Genomic DNA, 15,878 nt, shown 5'->3' with positions numbered 1-15,878 from the left:
GATAATACTTATCGATACAAGCAGTGACATGGCGAAGATGCCTCTCTGGCTGCTGGAGGGAGGATAGAGTTGGAACCAGCTGTTGCTGTTGTTTGAATGAATGACGTTGGAGGTGTGGGGGTTGGTCATGGGGGAGGGAAGCAGAAGCCATTTAGAAGGTGACTTGGCAGGGCTTGTAATGTGGGAAGTGAGGGAGAAAGAAGGAATGGGTTTGTGGCCGGAGGGCGAGGACACTGGCTGAGATGGGGAAGAGTGGGATAGAAGCCATTGGAAGGCTGTCAATTTCGTGTTTAAACACCTTGTGTTTGAGATTCCTGACAAACGTGGGACCCGCTGAATGTTCTCTCAGGGATTCCCATCCTTGGCAGACTGATTGCAGAGCTACAGCTCAGCCAGGCAGTTCTGGACACACAGTGAGTCCTTGCCCATCTGCTGAGGAGTCTGCTGCCACACCCTCCCCAAACTGCCAGGTTCCTGCCCCTTCTGAACTTGGTTCTCTGGCTGTCCCTTCCCACCTGTGAGCCATCCTGCATTCCTCCAATCACTCTGCCATTTGCTTTGACTGCCCAGAAAAGCATGCATCAGGAATAACTCCAATGGGTAAGGAAGGTAGCTTCAGGGAGTTGTAGGAGTTTGCCAGCCTGAAGGAGCACAGGATTCCAGGCAGAAGTTTCAGTGAAGGCAAAGGCAGGGGTGTGGATGAGCCTGCCATCTTTAGGGGATGGAGAGTGTGGCTGGGCTCCGGGTTCTCGGGGAGCAGCAGAGGAGACTCAGAGGTCAGTTGGGTTAGAATGTGAGGGGTCTGGAGTATCCTGCCAGCAGATGGAGGTGGGCTGTCTCAAACACCCCACAGAGCCCAGCCCAAGAAGGAGGGGTTCTCAGGGAGCCCAGAGATGTCATTCTGGTCTGCCCACGCCCTTGTGCCTCTGAAACCTGCTAACTGTGCACCAAATGCTTCCTTTATATCCTGGGCACACAGCTAGACTACGTTCTCCAGCCCCCCTTGCAATGAACCTGGGATATGGATGGGAGCTCTCTGTGTCGCCATCGGGCCAGCTCCAGAAAAGCCTCCCAGGAGTGGTCCTCTCCCTCTTACTCCATCTACTGGCTCATGTTGATGTCCAAGGCCATTTGGGAGCTCGCTACCTGAGGAAGGCAGGACCTCTGAGTAATGGTATGGGGCAGTCTTTGTCTCAGCCTCCGGAGCAGGAATCAAACTCCCACTGAGATTTCATGGTTTATCTGCATGACTGCCAGCCTGAATAGTGCAGATCTGGAAAGCCACAGGGCACCAGGAGCCTCTATGTGTCTGGTAGGTTATTTATTATGTGTCACCAGAGGTTTATTCCCTGGCTTAGCACGATGGTTTCTCGTACTTACTTTAACCAAGAACAAATCAGATAACTTTGGCTGAATCTCAACATTAATTAAAAGCCAGTTGTTGGAAACTGTTCACTGCTCTGCCAGTGAGTGAACAGTTGTGCCTAGAAGGCTACCCAAACCGCCACTTTCCCAAGGTAGGCTACGTAGGCACCCTGAGAGGCTGAGGTCTGAGAAGATACTTTTGGGAGCCCGAGAAAGCTCTGATGGCTATGTAACAGTTTGTGAGAATAGATGTACTGTCATAAGCTTCTCACCGACACTCAGAGGTGTTTGGGAGCCTCTGTCCTGGGTCCTTTTATGTGCTCTCAGGGTTTTAATCACCTTCCAATCTGTTATCAGGACCCTAGATCTCCTCAGCTTTTAATTTATATTCTCCAGAAACTTGAGACATGTTCATGAATATTTCTGATAGGCACATCAAACTCGTCATTTAAGAATCTCATTTAATCACCCAAAATAGAAAATGTGAATTATCTTTGATGCTTCCCTGTCAGGTTTGTCAGTCCTACCTTTGACATTCTTAACTTTCTGATTATTAATTCCTTAGTTTAAGTCCCGCCATTTCTCCCAACTCTGCCACCACCAGGAGCAATCCCCTCTACTAGGTCTCCTTGCTTCTATCCTTACTGTACCCCTTTGTTCTAATATCCCGGTTAGCCAGAGTGATCCCATTAAAACTTAAGACAGTTATGTCACCGTTTGCTCAAACCTCAAGAGCTCCCCCATCACTTAGAGAAGCCAGTCTGGCCTGCGAGCCCTCGCTGCCCCACTCCACCTGCCTCCTCTGACTCCACGCCATCCACGGCCCTCCGGTACCTTCCTCTTTAGCAGCAGGCCCCTCCCACCTGAAAGCTCTAACTCTCGCTGTTCCCTTGGCCAGGAACACTGTGCCCTCAGGTACCTACATGGCTTGTGCCTCATCTCCTTCAGGTCTCAGTCAAACGGCCCCACTCGGGAAGGCCTGCCTTCGCCACCCTGTCTGAAATTGCCACCCACCTGTCCACTGCTCCCTCCCTTACTTACTTTTCTCCTTAGCACGTATTACTATCTGATCTACTAGGTAACTTACTCATTCTTCTTGGTTATGGCCCGTCTCGTCACTATACTTGAAACCCCACAGGGAGGGATGGCATTTGCCTCTTTTGTTCGTGGCTGTCTCCTGGTGCCCAGCACACTCTGGCACTCAGTAAGCACTGCTAAGTGGATTATTCCCAAAGCCTCCTGCTTTCCCTGACAGGCGCTCCATCCCGACCTCCGCCTGCCTCTCCTGATAGTGAATTCTATGTGGGCGGGTGGTGCCTGTTCACCCCTGAGTCCCCAGCACAGGGCCAAGTAGATGGCGGGCGGTTCCTAAGAAAAGGCCTGGGACTGTCCCTAAGACACTCTGGGTTCTCAGCACCTGGCAGTGTGCTGAGGCCTAGACTCACTTAAGAATGCAGCAGTAGTCACCGAGTGCCTACTTACACTCCATACCAATTATGTTCTGCTTCCTTTTCATGTGTTTTCATAGAAAAGCCAATCTGTGGGAAAGGGCATGTGTTGCTCCAGGCTACCCCTGTGCCCTCTTAGCAGTGACCACCTGACACCTGGACCGCAGGCCTGGGACTGCAGCACCTCCCAATGCCCAGGAGGCCAAGGGCCCCACAGGACTACGCTCCAGCCCAGAGGGGTACAGACGGCACACCCCTACATGGAGGGAGCAGTGGGTTCTGCTCCCCAGCAGACAGACAAACAGAAGTGACCCCAGGGAACAGGTGAAGGCTCTGAAGCAAGAATGTATTCCACGTGCACAGTGGGTATGGACAGTGACCTCAGCAGAGACACATTTCAAAGCAAGTTACAAGCTTCTTGTTCTCTCAGCCCCAGCCCTTCTCTTGCCACCTCTCTGGCCTGAGCTGGGGCCAGGGGACGGCCTCCTAGTTCCCAAACAAAACACAGGAACCTAAGGGCTAAGAGAGAATTACATAGCCTTATTTTTATTAGTATCTAGCAAGAAAAAAAGTCAAAATTCCCTCCGTGCTCCCACTCCACGTCTGCCACGGGGACCCTCAGGGAGCATCTGCCCGGGAGCACCTACTGCCAGAGCTGTCCTTGGAGCCTGGTCACCTGTGCATGGGCACCCCTTGTGCCTGAGAGCTGACCACAGGCCCATCCCTCCACACGTGGGGGCGAGAGGGCAGCTGGCATCTCTCTGGCCCTCAGCTGTCAGCCTTGGGAACTTGGAAAAGATCAGCAATGTCCAGCAGAGCTTGGCGGATGTGGTTCCCAAAACGCTGGGCATTCTGTGGAAGCCAAGAGCTCAGACCCAGTTCCAGGCAAGACCCTGCCCTTCTGTCCCCACTAACCAGGACGCTTCCCCAGCCAGACGGGCCCAGTGGTGCCCTCCTCAGGCCTGAGCAGGAGCAGACTTACCGTCTCTGAGCTTGAGAACGTGCTGGAGACATGGAAAAAGATGGTGTTCTCACCCGCGATCATGTAGGAGACCCCATAGCCATCATCCGCTACCTGAGGGCAACACAAGGTCGGGGGGTCGTGAGGACCTGAGAGCTGAACTGAGGCCACCCTTGCTCCCCCCACAAGATTCTCAGGAAGGGGCTCCACCCCCAGATGCTACATTTTTCTGAAGTCCGTACCACCCCCAGAAAACATGTGAAAACAAAGAGCTCTGCCAGTGAAGTCTGGCCCCACCTGGAGCCCCAGGACCTCAGGCTGCCCTGTCTGGGGCACCATCTCTAGATCCCTGACAGACAAGCCTGTGTGAATGTCCCAGCGGGAGAGCTGACTCTCCACTAAGCACCTGTCAGAGGGAAGTCAGGCCTGGACATGGGTGCGCTCCAGTGGTGGGGGCTGGTCCCAGGCACCTGTCTGCTGGCCGATAGTTCCCATTCTGCTTCCACGTAGGGCAGGCCCAGGGCTGTGTTCCCACCTCTGGTCTGACCTCCTGAGTCCCTGCGCTCTCCACTGAAACCCTGGCCCCAGTCCTACCCACCCAGCACCCCACAAGGGCACTTACGGGTCCAAAGCCACCGCCAGCGCCCAGGTGATTGGGGTACTTCTTTGGGTCAAACATGCCGATCTGGAATTGAGCGCTCTGGCTGGTGGAGAGGCGCCAGGGTTCTGAGAGCACCTGCAACAAGGAGGCCACAGCAGTCAGACACCATGCGCTCCACACACACCTGCTGATGGTGCCTGAGCACGTGAGCCAGGTGTGGTCCTGGCCCAGGGTGCAGAAGTGAGCCAATGGGGCGGCCTTCCTGACTGCTGCCCCTGTCCCCCAGTCTGTTCTCACCAGCAGCATCTGCACAAAACCTTCAGTCGTTTCAAGGCCTGCTGGCCTGCCCGTCCCGCTGGCCTCCGCTCCTCCCCTCCTGCTGTCCCAGGCACTATGCACCTTTCCTCAGTGTCTGGGTGCTGGAGGCCCTCTCCACTGGGCGTTCTGCCTAGCCTGATCCCCATAGCCTCCTGACTTCTCAGGAGTCACCACCCAACACATCATACCTTCGTCTGCCCATCCCTCTCACAAGCACACCAACTCCACACGGGACAGGGGCCTCTTGCTCAGCGCCAGGACCACAGGCCTGGGTGGGGCATGGAGCAGGAAAGCTGGCCCCAGCCCTCAAGGACAACTTCAGGGGAGCCAGCCAGACAGCAAACAGGCTGAGACCCATCAGGTGAGGCTGTGGGGCAGAGGACACACCCACTGACAACACTGACCTCAGCAAGGAAAGGGGAGCTGACCCCCAGGTACTTGGAGACCACGTAAAGGCAGAAGAGGTGCCTGTCGATGCCATGCCCCGTCATGGCCAGGCGGTACATGTTCTGGTGCTTCTCAGAAGCTTTCCGGAAGAGGTTCTGGAGGTCTGCTTTCTGGGGACAAGAGCGGAGCAGTGAAAGGTAGCCCTGACCCTCAAGGTGGGAGGAGGCAGAGGGGTCACCGTGCGTGTCTGTGGGGGCTCACCTTGTGGGTGCCCTCCACCATGGCCTGCACGAAGGCTGTGGACTCGCTGGTACAGGAACGAACCGTCTCGGTGCGCCCCTCACGGAACATCCTCGTCATCGAGGCTTCATAGGTCAGGCAGAACTTGCCCCTGTCCTGGGGAACACAGAGGGTGAGTCTGGAGGGTGTGCCCTGGCGCCGCCTGCCCGCTCAGCAGTCTTGCGGGACTCCTACCCGGAAGTGCGCCAGCTGCAGGGCGATCTGCACGAAGGCATCAGGGCTGGTGCGACACTTCTTGATGAGGCCTTTGCCAAAGGGCAGGAATTGGAAACAGTACAGCTCCACGTTTTCTGCCAGCGCCCTGGCCACCTGGTAGGAGCTGTCGATGGCCGCCTGGCACTGCCGAGACATGGAAAGGGTCCGCTGGGGGAAGAGCTCTCTGAAGGGCAGACTGACGGTCTCAGGGTGCCCTCCACATCTTCAGGAGAAAGGAGGCGCTGACACACACCCATGGACACAAGGCTCACACCTCCCAGCTTATCTAACCACCACATGGCGCCAGGATGTCTGATCTCCCTGTGGCCAGTCTGGACCCTGAGTGGCTCCTGTCACTTCCCCCTGTGAGCAGGGTGGAGGCAGCAGAATGTCTCAGGCACTTGTCACTCTCACATGCCTGTCCCTGCCCTCGGCCTGCACACCTTCTCAGGGATGTCCCACTGTAGCCGCTGAGGAGGTACCAGCATGAGGTTCGGTTGGCCCAGGCAGTGCCCAGTGTCCGAGTAGCCCAGGTGGAAGGTGTCAGTGCCCAGGACAAACTGCAGGGAGAAGGTCAGGCTGACGGGCCATCCTTGCCCCCTGCACCCCCATCCTGGCAACAGGCCCCCTGTCTGGGCCCATTACCTCCCAGAGGTGCCCTACGATTGGGGCGTCTGCCCAGGCGTGTTCTGTGTTGAGGCCCAACTGGCCATTCTTGAAGGCAATGAGAGTGAAAGACTTGTCGAACCACCTGCAGAAGGAGCCAGTGATAAGGCGAGGCGGGTGGGGGCTCCCGCAGCCGAGGGCAGGGGCGCTGACCTGTTGTAGCAGTTGCCGTGCAGCAGAGCCTTGCCGTACAGGCTGAGGCTGGCCTCATCTTCGGGGTCATAGCGGTGAGACTCCTCGTCCAGGGTTACAAAGAAAGCGGCACGCTCAATGGTGTCCAGAGAAGCCTTGTTCTTGCCAGAGCTGAAGAAGGTCTGGCGTGCCTGTGCCCACTCCGCTCTGGGGGCATCAGGGCAAGGTAAGCAGCGGCCACCACAGGCTGTGGCCAAGGGCACCTCCCAGGACCTGGCAGGGCCTGGAGCTGGCTGAGGAGGGGCTGCTGGGCCGCCCTCCAGTTAGGGCTATGGCAGCTACCCCACTGCCACCAGCGCCCTCACTAGCGGCCCTGGCACACCCCTCCCTCTGTCATGTCTCTGGCCCCAAGTTCCAGGGTGGGTACAGGGCCAGGCTCCTCTCCTCACAGGGCTTGAGCCTCGCCAGCACAGCCCCTGCCCACAGGCCCGGTACCTTCCGCCTGCGGTGAGGGCTGCCAGCCTCTCCTCGCCAGGCTGGGGTGGGGAGGGATCATCCAGGATCCTCTGGAACTGCAGCTCCAGGTCCCGAGGCTTGAGCAGGCTGGAGCCGTCATAGAGCCACACCTTGAAGAAGCGGCCCCGGTGGTACACGGCCACATGCCTGCTCTCGGCCAGGTGCTGCAGCACGTCTGTGGGGGCCGCAGGTGGGCTGAAGCGCAGGACGGTGGCAGGAGCGCCCCATGCCCAGCGCTGCCCTGGCACGGTGCCCCTGTGACCCCTGGCTTGCCAGGCCTCCCCTCACCCCGCACTAAGCCGGGGCCTGTGCTGGGTGCTTCTATGCCTCTCGCGTAATGCCACGGCTCAAGGAAATGACACAAACTGTCTCAGTGTCACAAACGCAGGCTGCTGCCCCTGCCAGACCTTCGGGATCCGGCCCTCGGGATCCAGAGGCAGCAGTGCTTCTCCGGGTGCTCTGTACTCAGACTCCCCAACCCTGCACGTGAGCCCTGGAGGGGGTGCAGGGTCCCAGCACCAGCATTTCCTGTAAACACTAGGAGTCTAATATCTGCCAGAAACTGGCTGTTTTTGACAGTTACACCACCCTAAGACACCGAGGGCACTGGGGACAAACAGGTAGTGGGACACCTGCCATGGCGGGCCCATAGCTGGAGGGAAGGGCTCGGTCACGATGGCCTCACGTGGGCCCAAGGCTGTGACCCGCCTGGTACCTGTCTCCTTGCCCGGGATCCGAGTGGTGTTGAACATTCTCTCCATCTGGTAGGAGCACATGGGCACGATGCCCAGTGCCATCACCTGGGAGGAAGGCCCGGCACAGCTCAGACGTGGCCCCCTCTCCCTTCATGCCCTCAACCCTAACACAACTCACAGGCTTGATCTGTTCCCGGTCCAGTTTACGGCGATATGTGATCATGGCATGAACGATGTTCCCCAGGCGGGCTGCTTGTACATCTGTGTTCTTGGTGAACACAAAGTCCTGTGGGAGAGGGTGGAGCCTGCAGGCGGCCACAACAGGCCCAGGGTCGCCTGGGACCCCGGCTCTCCACGCCTGCAGACCTGCTTTGTCCCTTTTTCCCAGTCTATCCCACACTCGCTGTGAGATGAACTGCCAAACATGAAACGACCACATCACTCCTCAGCCTAGGCTCTGACCCAAGCTGCTTTTCCATAACTACTTGGTTCATGTTTTGTTTATTTTGCTTAGAGAATGTGGTTTCCACCACAAAAAAAAAAAAACCAGCTGAGAACCTCAGGTAGGGACACTTCTGGGAGGACAGCCTGGTGGAGGAAGGGACGTGGCCGGAAGGACAGGCTGATGGAGGGGGAAACGCGGCCGGGAGGTCAGGCCAGTGGAGGAGGGACGCGGCTGAGAGGACAGCCCGGTGCGGGGCAATGCAGCAAGCTGTTCCGAATGTGATCTGGACAGCAGGAGACGATTGAGGGGTGCTGCGTAGACCGCAACTGGGTCAGGCCTGCACTGGGGCAGGAGGGCTCGTCACGTGGCAGGGGGCCAAAGTGACCTCCTGAGTGCTAAGAGAAGTAGCTCTGGATTCGCAGAGTGACACAAAAGAAGGTATGGTTAAGGAAGTCCCCTGGGAATGGCGTCAGGATGGCTGGGAACACATGGCCAATGAGGTACCAAGAAGAAAGTGACGGAGCTTGTGCAGGGCAGTGAGCCTGAGGGACACTGAGAGGGACAGTGTCAGGCTGTGAGGCTACAGGGTTCTCTGCATCCTGTTTCCCCATTACCCCAAGGCTGCTTCCTGACTATTCTTCCAGCATCTCCCCCATCTTCCCTTTCCCTCAGGCCTCACTGCAGAACCCCCACCTGCCTGTGGAAACCGCCACCGGGGCTCTAGGGTGTCCCCCAGGTCCTTTGCCCTAAGCCGAGGACCTGAGGACAGAGCTGAGCACACAGGTGACCCATCTTACCATGACGTAATAGTTGCTGTTCACCACGAGGGGGTTGCGGCCTCGAAGGTAGATGTACTCTTCCCACCAGTCACTCACCTGTGGGTGGGGAGGGCGGTTAGAGCTGGGCGCAGGTGGGCTGTAGGCAGCTGGGACAGAGATGGGTGAGGGGAAGTGCAGGAGGGGACTCACGTAGTTGGTCGCCCACCACGACTTGAGTATCAGGTACTTCTGCAGCCTGGGAGCAGTCTTCTCCTGGAATTCCTTGGCCAGCTTCTCCTTGCGGTAATACTCCTCGTCGGTCAACAAGGGCCGCACCGACTCCAGGTACTGTCCAGACAGGTTACCATCAGTGTGGGGGCTGGACAGCAATGGCTGCCTCTGTCCCAACCCTCTTCTGACCCAAGCCCCAATGCGCTCAAACACACTCTTTGAAGGGGACAGGCCCTCCTGTTGGGACAAGTCCTCTGAGTCCAGCCCAACCTGCCCACTGGGGTACCTGATCCCGGCCCTCACCCGCTGAATCGTGGCTGACACCTTGGGCACGGGGAGCTTGGGTAGAGATGTCTGGAAGCTGTATAGCATGGGCCGCCGGCCGGACAGAAGGCGAACGCAGATCTGTGGGTACAGGGCAGACAGTGCTAGGCTGGGAGCCAGAGGAATGGATGGAAACAAACTAGTGAACACTTGAGGAGCTGGGCCCAAACCCTCAGAACCAGGACAAGCCCACGTGCCAGGCACCAGTGCCCGCCTGCCTCTCCCCTCCAGTTCAGAACCCCAAATGAGGCCCCCAGGGTCTTCAACCAGATGCCTGAAGCCCTCCACCAGCTTCTGCTCACAGCCCAGACTTTGGTGAAGCGGCTGGTCCGGCCATGCATCTCAAACATCCAGCCATGGTAGGAAAGAAGCAGTTTCAGGGTTTGGCGGAAGAAAAAGATGCCCAGCATCCACACTCCCGTGGAGAAGATGGCCATGCTGACAAGTGCCCGGGTCTGTGGGGTTCGGTAGGGGCCATATCTGTCAGAGAAGGGAGTGGGCTGCAGGGGTCCCCTGGAGGCCGCCTTGGGGGGGAGAGGGCAGCAGGGGTCCCCTGGAGGCCAGCCGTGGCGGGGAGAGGGCTGCAGTCGCAGTGGTGGTGAGCCACCTTGGGGGAGACACCAAAGGACCTCCCTGGGCACAGTTACAACTGAGCATAACACATATGGACTTGTGGACGGGACTGAGGTGATGGTGACCGGGGCAGGGCTGCCCTTACGACCTCCAACGGCTATTGTGCTTATATGCCCAGCTCAAAACCCTGGCCTTGGAGCCTCTCTGGCCCTCTCTTGTGGTTCCCCTTCTTACCCCTCAGGGAGGTATTTCTGGATGTAACAGACTAGCCCCATGGAGACGTCCACATTGCAATAGGAGGAACCCACTGTAGCCATGACGACGACCAGCCAGCTGGTGGGGCTGCCAGGATACACACCCCTAAGGATGCCGTTCTGTGGGGCAGACAGGCGTGCTTAGGGAGTGGGAGGCGCAGCCAGCCAGCGCCTGTGAGGTCCTGGCCTGCCCAGAAGGCACGATCCCTTGGTCACCTGCTGTGCCCTCCAAGTCTGGTCTGCCCCTCCTCCACACTCCCACACCTGCAGCACCCAATTCCCGGATCCCACTGCCCTTCTTGCACGGCTGTCTCCCTTCAACACCTGAAGCGCCCTTCTGGTTTCTGCAGAATTGCCAGCCAAGGTGGGGGTGGAGCGTGGCAGTGCGGGGCAGCAGCTGACACCTGGTCTCTGCCTCTAGAAGGCTCTAGCCTGCACCTGCTGGGAAGAAGAGGCCAGAACCCCTGCGCCAACCTTGATGCGAATCAGGCGTTTCTTCCAGGAGTTGACCCCCGACAGGTAGATGTGTTTCAGGGCCTCCCGACTGAGCCGGAAGTCCACCCCATCCGGGGTCACGGTGAACTGGAAGGCCACGGCCTGATGCGCTTCCGCCATCCTGGGGATTGGCCCTCACCTGGGAGGGGGCAGGAGGGGGCGCGGACGGACTCAGGCCAGCCCCGCCCCTGCCGAGGCCCCGCCCCCAGCTTGCCGCTGCCCCCCACCCGGCTAGCGGCCCCTCCCCCGCCAGCACCCCCGGCCAGCCCGAGCCACACGGCTACCCAGCCCGGCCAACAGCCAGGGAACCCTCGCGCCCACGTTCCAGATAGGCCAGAAGGGCGTGGGGGTCGGGAAGGGGGTCAAGGCCTTGGACGCTTCAGGATCTCCGAGGACAGTGAAGGGCGGCCTCAGGATGGGGGTGAGAGGTGATCCGGGAAGCGTTGTCGTCTGGAGCAAGGCAGGGTCCGGGTTCCCCCAGCCCGACCGCGTGGGACCCCGCTGCTGTCCTCACCCCTGCACTGCACTCTTGAGCCAAGCGGGTGGCCCTGGGTTGCCCCCCCAGTCCACTCACAGCTCGGGTTCACTCCTGTCGGCGTGTGGGGCCAGTCGCTCTGGCCCGTGTCCCCATGTCCTTCAGGCCGGCCACCCCCCCTCCGCCCCGCCCTCACCGGGAACTTGACACCCACTCCCAAATTTGGGTTGAGAAAACAGATGCGGGGCGGCAACCAGAATCCCCACCCCTCCAAGGCGGGAATCCGGAGTGGGAGGGGAGGGCAGGGTTTCTGCAAGCTGTAGATTGCTTAAAGGTCTGGGGACCTTGGGGGGGGGCGGGCAAAGGGTCTCACGTGAGGATGGTGGCATTAGAGCTAAAAATAGCTGAATGTAGGGAAAGGGTCATCAGCCTGTCAGCTGTGCTGCCTGGGCCCTGATCTCTAGTGCGCAGGGCTGGGAGGGAAGCCCCACCCCAGGGCCCTCTTTGCATCCCCATTACTCCTAGTACGTACAGGAGGAGGGAAGGCAGGGGGCTCCAACTGGCAGAATGGACCCTTAACCACTTTCAAGCCCAGACCACTGAACAGCCATGCTTTTTGGGAGGGAAAAGTGAGGCTGAGTCCAGTGGGCATTTGGTCAACCCGTGTACACCCCTGGTTGGTGCTTTCTGCTGCACTGAGTAAGGCCAGGACAGAATATGAAGGAAGAAGCTCGTTTATTGTCTTAAGGTACACAGCCCAGGGCTCCCGTCCGCTTGCCTGCTGTGGGGACCTGCTCATACTCTGGGAGAGGTCAGTCTCCTCAGCCCAGGTTACAGGAGTTCAGCCCAGTCCCCAGGGCCCCTCGTGCTTTGCCCCTCCCTCCAAGGTCCCGCCCTGGAGGCTCCAGGAAAATCCGAGGGGTTGGGGTGGAGAGTCAGGATGGGGGGTGGAAGCTGGTCAGCTGCCCCTTCTGCTGGAAGTAGAACTGGAACCGAGACTGGGCATATTCCTGAGGAGGAAGCCCACCCCACACACTGGTGAGAAGGTTTGGGGCCAGCACCCACAGCCCACAGTCTGCCCACAGCTGTCCTGGAGCACACCAGACCCCTGCTCCCCCTCCCCCCCACCTAACTCGCCCATCAGGGTTACTCACCAAGTAACCAAATTCTATGGTGGACATGGATGCCTGGAGGATGGACCAGAGACCCCAAAAGAAATGGGAAGCGAGGGCATACCTGAGGGGCGGGGCAAGCGGGGGGTTCAGGGCATGCGCGGCATCTCTGGATCCCAAAGCTCTAACCTTTGGCCCACCGCAAGACCCCACCCCGTCCTGACTTCCCACCCCAGCCCCCGCTTTGCACCTGCACCTGTCTGCCTCTTCTTCAGCCCCGTTTCCTCTGCCCCACCCCAGCCATCTTTCCTCACCGATTGACCTCTACCAGCAGGTCATCTTCCAGTTTCCTCTGCTCCTCCTGGGAGATGGTCTCACCCTTCTTTACCTCTGCCAGGTAATGGCGAATAAAATGGAGCTGAGGTCAACAGATATGAGTCAGGAAATGGGGAAGACTCTGGAGTACTTCCCAGTTAATACCCGTTCTCACCATTCCTTCCAGGCTTCAACATCCTCCTCCCTCTCACAGGCCAGGTCTCGCTCCCCAGCCTCTGGCCCCCATACCTGCTGTGCCCGGGTGGGGTAGTCTGCAGGCTGCGCTTTGTAGAAAGGCCACTCCTCGTGAGTATAGTCATAAACCCACTCACAAAAATGGTTCCCAATGTCAAAGCCCCTGGGGGAATAGGGGGGGGCACTTAGTCCCCAAGTCCCCTGGGAGGCAGAGATAAGGCCTGGTCTGTTTCCAGGGCACTGTGGGGATGGACCCTTGGGGGGCCATCCCCCACCCTCACCTGTAGTTGTAACCACTGTACTCAAAGTCGACCAACATGAGGCTGTCAGCATTTTCTGGCTCTGAGAGCAACAAGATGTTCCCTGGGGGTAGGGGGGGTGTCCTGGTCATTCTGGGGCCCTCTGGCCCCTCACTTCAGGTTGGGGGACTCGGAAGACTTCTCCTACCTTCCTGGATGTCATTGTGGCAGAAGACCACCGGTGATGGGGTAGAGTCTAGCAACTTCCTGCAGGGGAACAATAGCATGTGTCTGAGCAGGAGTGACTAGAGGGGGTTCACAGCCCCTCAGGAAACCCTGGAGAGGACAGCACTGGGTTCCCAGCAGCACGTCTCGTGCCCTTCTGCTCCCCCGGCCCGCCAGCCCTCACCTGAGGTTGCCCATCTCGTCCTTCAGGCTGTATGTGTCCAGCAGGTTCATCTGGGGGAGGCCCGTGGGGGGCAGCTCCAGGATCTGCTTCAGGTAGCTAGAGCCCAGAGAACAGGACACACTGCTATCCCTGCACCATTCCTCTCGACCCCAGGCCAGGCTGTCCTACTCGTCTCCTGTCACTGTATGACTCGTCTGGCAAACGTTTGGAGGAAGCCTGTCCTGTGAGAGACAGCGCTGGACACTGGGGCGCTTGATCCACTCGGGCTGGCGGGCTGGACCGTCATGGCCGCCTTCAGTCAGAGCCCAGTGTAGTAAGCGCGAGCATGAGGGTTCAGCCCGCTGTGCAGGAGCCCGGAGGCGGCCACACACTCACCGCTCCATGGTCCCAAACAGCCAGTGGGGCTCCTTGGTGAAAGGCATCTCCATGCCGTGGAACTGGGCCATCTTCGTGGCAATGGCTGCCGACAACACGGGCTCGGCAAGCTCTCGCGTTTTCAGTGGCCGGCTCTGCACCCAGGAACCTGTCAGGGTGGTGAGGGGGCTGGGGCAGGAGGGGGCAGGGGGGGGGATTCCCTCCGGGTGCGAGATGCGAGGGCAGACCCCGGGGAAGCGGCGGGGATGGGGGAGGTCAGGGCCGCTCCGGCTCTTACTGGGATGTACTGCTCCAGGCGGCCCTCCGGAAAGACGCCGTAGAGCTGGGGCCCCAGGGCCCTCTCTGCGAGGATGGCGAACATCACACTCTCCAGGACCAAGGAGTCCACGCCCTGAAGGAAGCCGGGCGGCGAGGCCAGGGGTCAGGCGGCCCGCGCGCGGCAGGGCACGCTCCTCCCAGCACAGGCGGGACCGCGCGTCCTCGCGTCTTCAGGAGCACCCGGGCCACTTAGGGCCCCGGAGCCTCAGCGTCCGTAACGACGACGGGACCACAGCGCCCGCCACGCGCAGGGCCCCCGGCCTGCGCCCTCACCTGCAGAATGGCCCCGTACAGCCGCAGCAGCACCTCCCGGGGCTCCTCGCCGACGCTGGGCAGGTGGGCCGGCAGCGAGCAGCGGAACAGCAGGTTGCTGAGGCCTCCGCTGCTAGCACAGCGGGCGCGCTCAGCCTCCGGCGGCGGCCCCCGCGCGGCCCCGCGCCCGCCCTCGGCCCCGCGCGCCCGGCCCCCCACCTCACGGGGTCCACGCTCAGCTCCTCCGGCCGCAGGCGGCGCCACGCCCCGCCCAGGAACTCGCGGCACCACCGGTGGGCTCGGCGCCGGGCGTCCTGCGACGGGGCCGCGGCCGGGCGGCCGCCCTCGGCACCCCCTCCGGCCACGGCCGCGGCCTCGGCCGCCATGGCTCGGGCTCCACCGGCCCCGGCGCGGCGCGGCGCGTTCCGCCTGCTCCCGGCCCCGCTGCCGCCGCCCGCGCGTCTCCGCCCGTGCGCGGCTTTCTCCGGCTTTGCTCGCTTCCGCGCGGCGCCGCCCGGCCCTCTCCGGGGCGCCGGGCCGGCTGCCCTTTCCGAAGGCCGAGTTCGGGGCGGCCCCGCGGGCCCCCGGCTCAGGGCGAAGACCGCGGCCGCTTCTGGGCGGGGCCGCTCGCAAAAAGGCGGCCGTTTGGCCCGTGACCCGGAACGGAGGACACGGCGTGGGCCAATCGGGAGCGTCGTGCCGGCGGCGTGCGCGTGGACGGGTCACGTGGGCGGGGAGGAGCGCACCGAGCGGCCCGTGTGCGGGGGGGCCCAGCGGCCTGGGGGCGCCCGAGAGGGAAGATGCGCCTTGGCCAGGGGTGGGAGCCCCCCTGGGGCAGCCGGCGAGGGCGAGGGCCACTGTGTGAGTGTGGTCACACCTGGGGCAGGTGGGAAGTATGTGGCGCTTGGGAGGTGCCGAATCAACACCTGACGTGAATGAAAGATTGGGGACCTTGGGACAATTACAATGACACCAAGTACTTTGAATTCCTGATCACCGCTGAGACCCCCTTGCCAGTTGAAGGGCAGCTCTGAGAGGTTGTCCTGCTTGAAACCAACGTCCCCGTGCCTCCCCCCCCACACACACTCCACTCCCCCTCCTGTCTCCAGACCTGCAACCAATTACCACATGAAGCTGGGAGGATGTGGCCTCGCACCTGGGAGCCAGTACCTGGAGCTGTCAGGTCCCGCGTGGATGGGACCTTAACTACATGCCTCCTGCATTTCCGCTGCTGTCCCAGGTTGGAGTGGCGACCACGCTGACTCGACCCCCAGGAATCTGTGGCAGTGCTTGTGGGACCATGGCATTCTTTTGGTGGAATACATGGGCAGCTGACTAGAGTGGTTTGATTTGAATAACCAGGAAGAAATCAAGAATTGGTGACCAGAAGGCGAATGGCAGTTGCTGGGTGGGAAATCATGACCCCTCACTCTATTGAAATCTGAGCCAGTGCTGAGACCTGGAGCTACCTGGCTGAAAGGGAGACTTGGTCCCTTCAGGGAAGTGTCCTACAATGCCAACATA

General features: G+C 60.2%; 2 protein-coding genes across 12 annotated transcripts; both read right to left on the bottom strand.

Moving 5' to 3' along the window:
• Window positions 1-3,133: 3,133 nt before the first annotated feature.
• Window positions 3,134-11,486, bottom strand: CPT1B (carnitine palmitoyltransferase 1B). Of its 10 annotated transcripts, none has more exons than XM_081061358.1 (19): window positions 11,239-11,486; window positions 10,644-10,803; window positions 10,150-10,289; window positions 9,645-9,822; window positions 9,322-9,423; window positions 8,998-9,135; window positions 8,827-8,904; window positions 7,763-7,870; window positions 7,605-7,689; window positions 6,869-7,064; window positions 6,395-6,580; window positions 6,221-6,326; window positions 6,019-6,135; window positions 5,555-5,719; window positions 5,342-5,476; window positions 5,098-5,250; window positions 4,397-4,510; window positions 3,796-3,888; window positions 3,134-3,665 (listed from the first exon to the last, which is right to left on the bottom strand). In XM_081061358.1, exons 2-19 carry the CDS (start codon window positions 10,782-10,784, stop codon window positions 3,582-3,584), a joined length of 2,319 nt encoding a protein of 772 aa, XP_080917484.1. In that variant the 5' UTR covers window positions 10,785-10,803; window positions 11,239-11,486; the 3' UTR covers window positions 3,134-3,581. The 10 variants fall into 10 exon arrangements, with proteins under 10 accessions (XP_080917484.1, XP_080917489.1, XP_080917486.1 ...); XM_081061363.1 differs by having other exon boundaries at window positions 3,136-3,665; window positions 10,494-10,803; window positions 11,239-11,327; XM_081061360.1 differs by having other exon boundaries at window positions 3,136-3,665; window positions 11,179-11,295.
• A 371-nt stretch (window positions 11,487-11,857) lies between these two features.
• Window positions 11,858-14,957, bottom strand: CHKB (choline kinase beta). Of its 2 annotated transcripts, none has more exons than XM_081059620.1 (11): window positions 14,574-14,957; window positions 14,376-14,484; window positions 14,062-14,175; window positions 13,785-13,918; window positions 13,410-13,505; window positions 13,209-13,267; window positions 13,043-13,124; window positions 12,816-12,924; window positions 12,566-12,669; window positions 12,294-12,375; window positions 11,858-12,149 (listed from the first exon to the last, which is right to left on the bottom strand). In XM_081059620.1, exons 1-11 carry the CDS (start codon window positions 14,738-14,740, stop codon window positions 12,075-12,077), a joined length of 1,131 nt encoding a protein of 376 aa, XP_080915746.1. In that variant the 5' UTR covers window positions 14,741-14,957; the 3' UTR covers window positions 11,858-12,074. The 2 variants fall into 2 exon arrangements, with proteins under 2 accessions (XP_080915746.1, XP_080915745.1); XM_081059619.1 differs by having other exon boundaries at window positions 12,574-12,669; window positions 14,574-14,888.
• Between the last annotated feature and the right edge of the window lie 921 nt (window positions 14,958-15,878).

Source organism: Rhinolophus hipposideros (genome assembly GCF_964194185.1).
Source record: "Rhinolophus hipposideros genome assembly, chromosome: 9".
Lineage (NCBI taxonomy): Eukaryota > Metazoa > Chordata > Mammalia > Chiroptera > Rhinolophidae > Rhinolophus > Rhinolophus hipposideros.
This window is presented reverse-complemented; position numbering and strand designations above follow the sequence as displayed.

Coding starts and splice junctions, on each gene's coding strand:
- CHKB (XM_081059619.1), bottom strand. CDS start 14,740: ATGGCGGCCGAGGCCGCGGCCGTGGCCGGAGGGGGTGCCGAGGGCGGC. Junction 14,485..14,573: donor CTGAGCGTGGACCCCGTGAG/GTGGGGGGCCGG, acceptor CTGTGCTAGCAG/CGGAGGCCTCAGCAACCTGC. Junction 13,125..13,208: donor CCACAATGACATCCAGGAAG/GTAGGAGAAGTC, acceptor CCCTACCCCCAG/GGAACATCTTGTTGCTCTCA.
- CPT1B (XM_081061358.1), bottom strand. CDS start 10,784: ATGGCGGAAGCGCATCAGGCCGTGGCCTTCCAGTTCACCGTGACCCCG. Junction 10,290..10,643: donor AACGCCTGATTCGCATCAAG/GTTGGCGCAGGG, acceptor TCTGCCCCACAG/AACGGCATCCTTAGGGGTGT. Junction 5,720..6,018: donor AGTGGGACATCCCTGAGAAG/GTGTGCAGGCCG, acceptor ATGTCTCGGCAG/TGCCAGGCGGCCATCGACAG.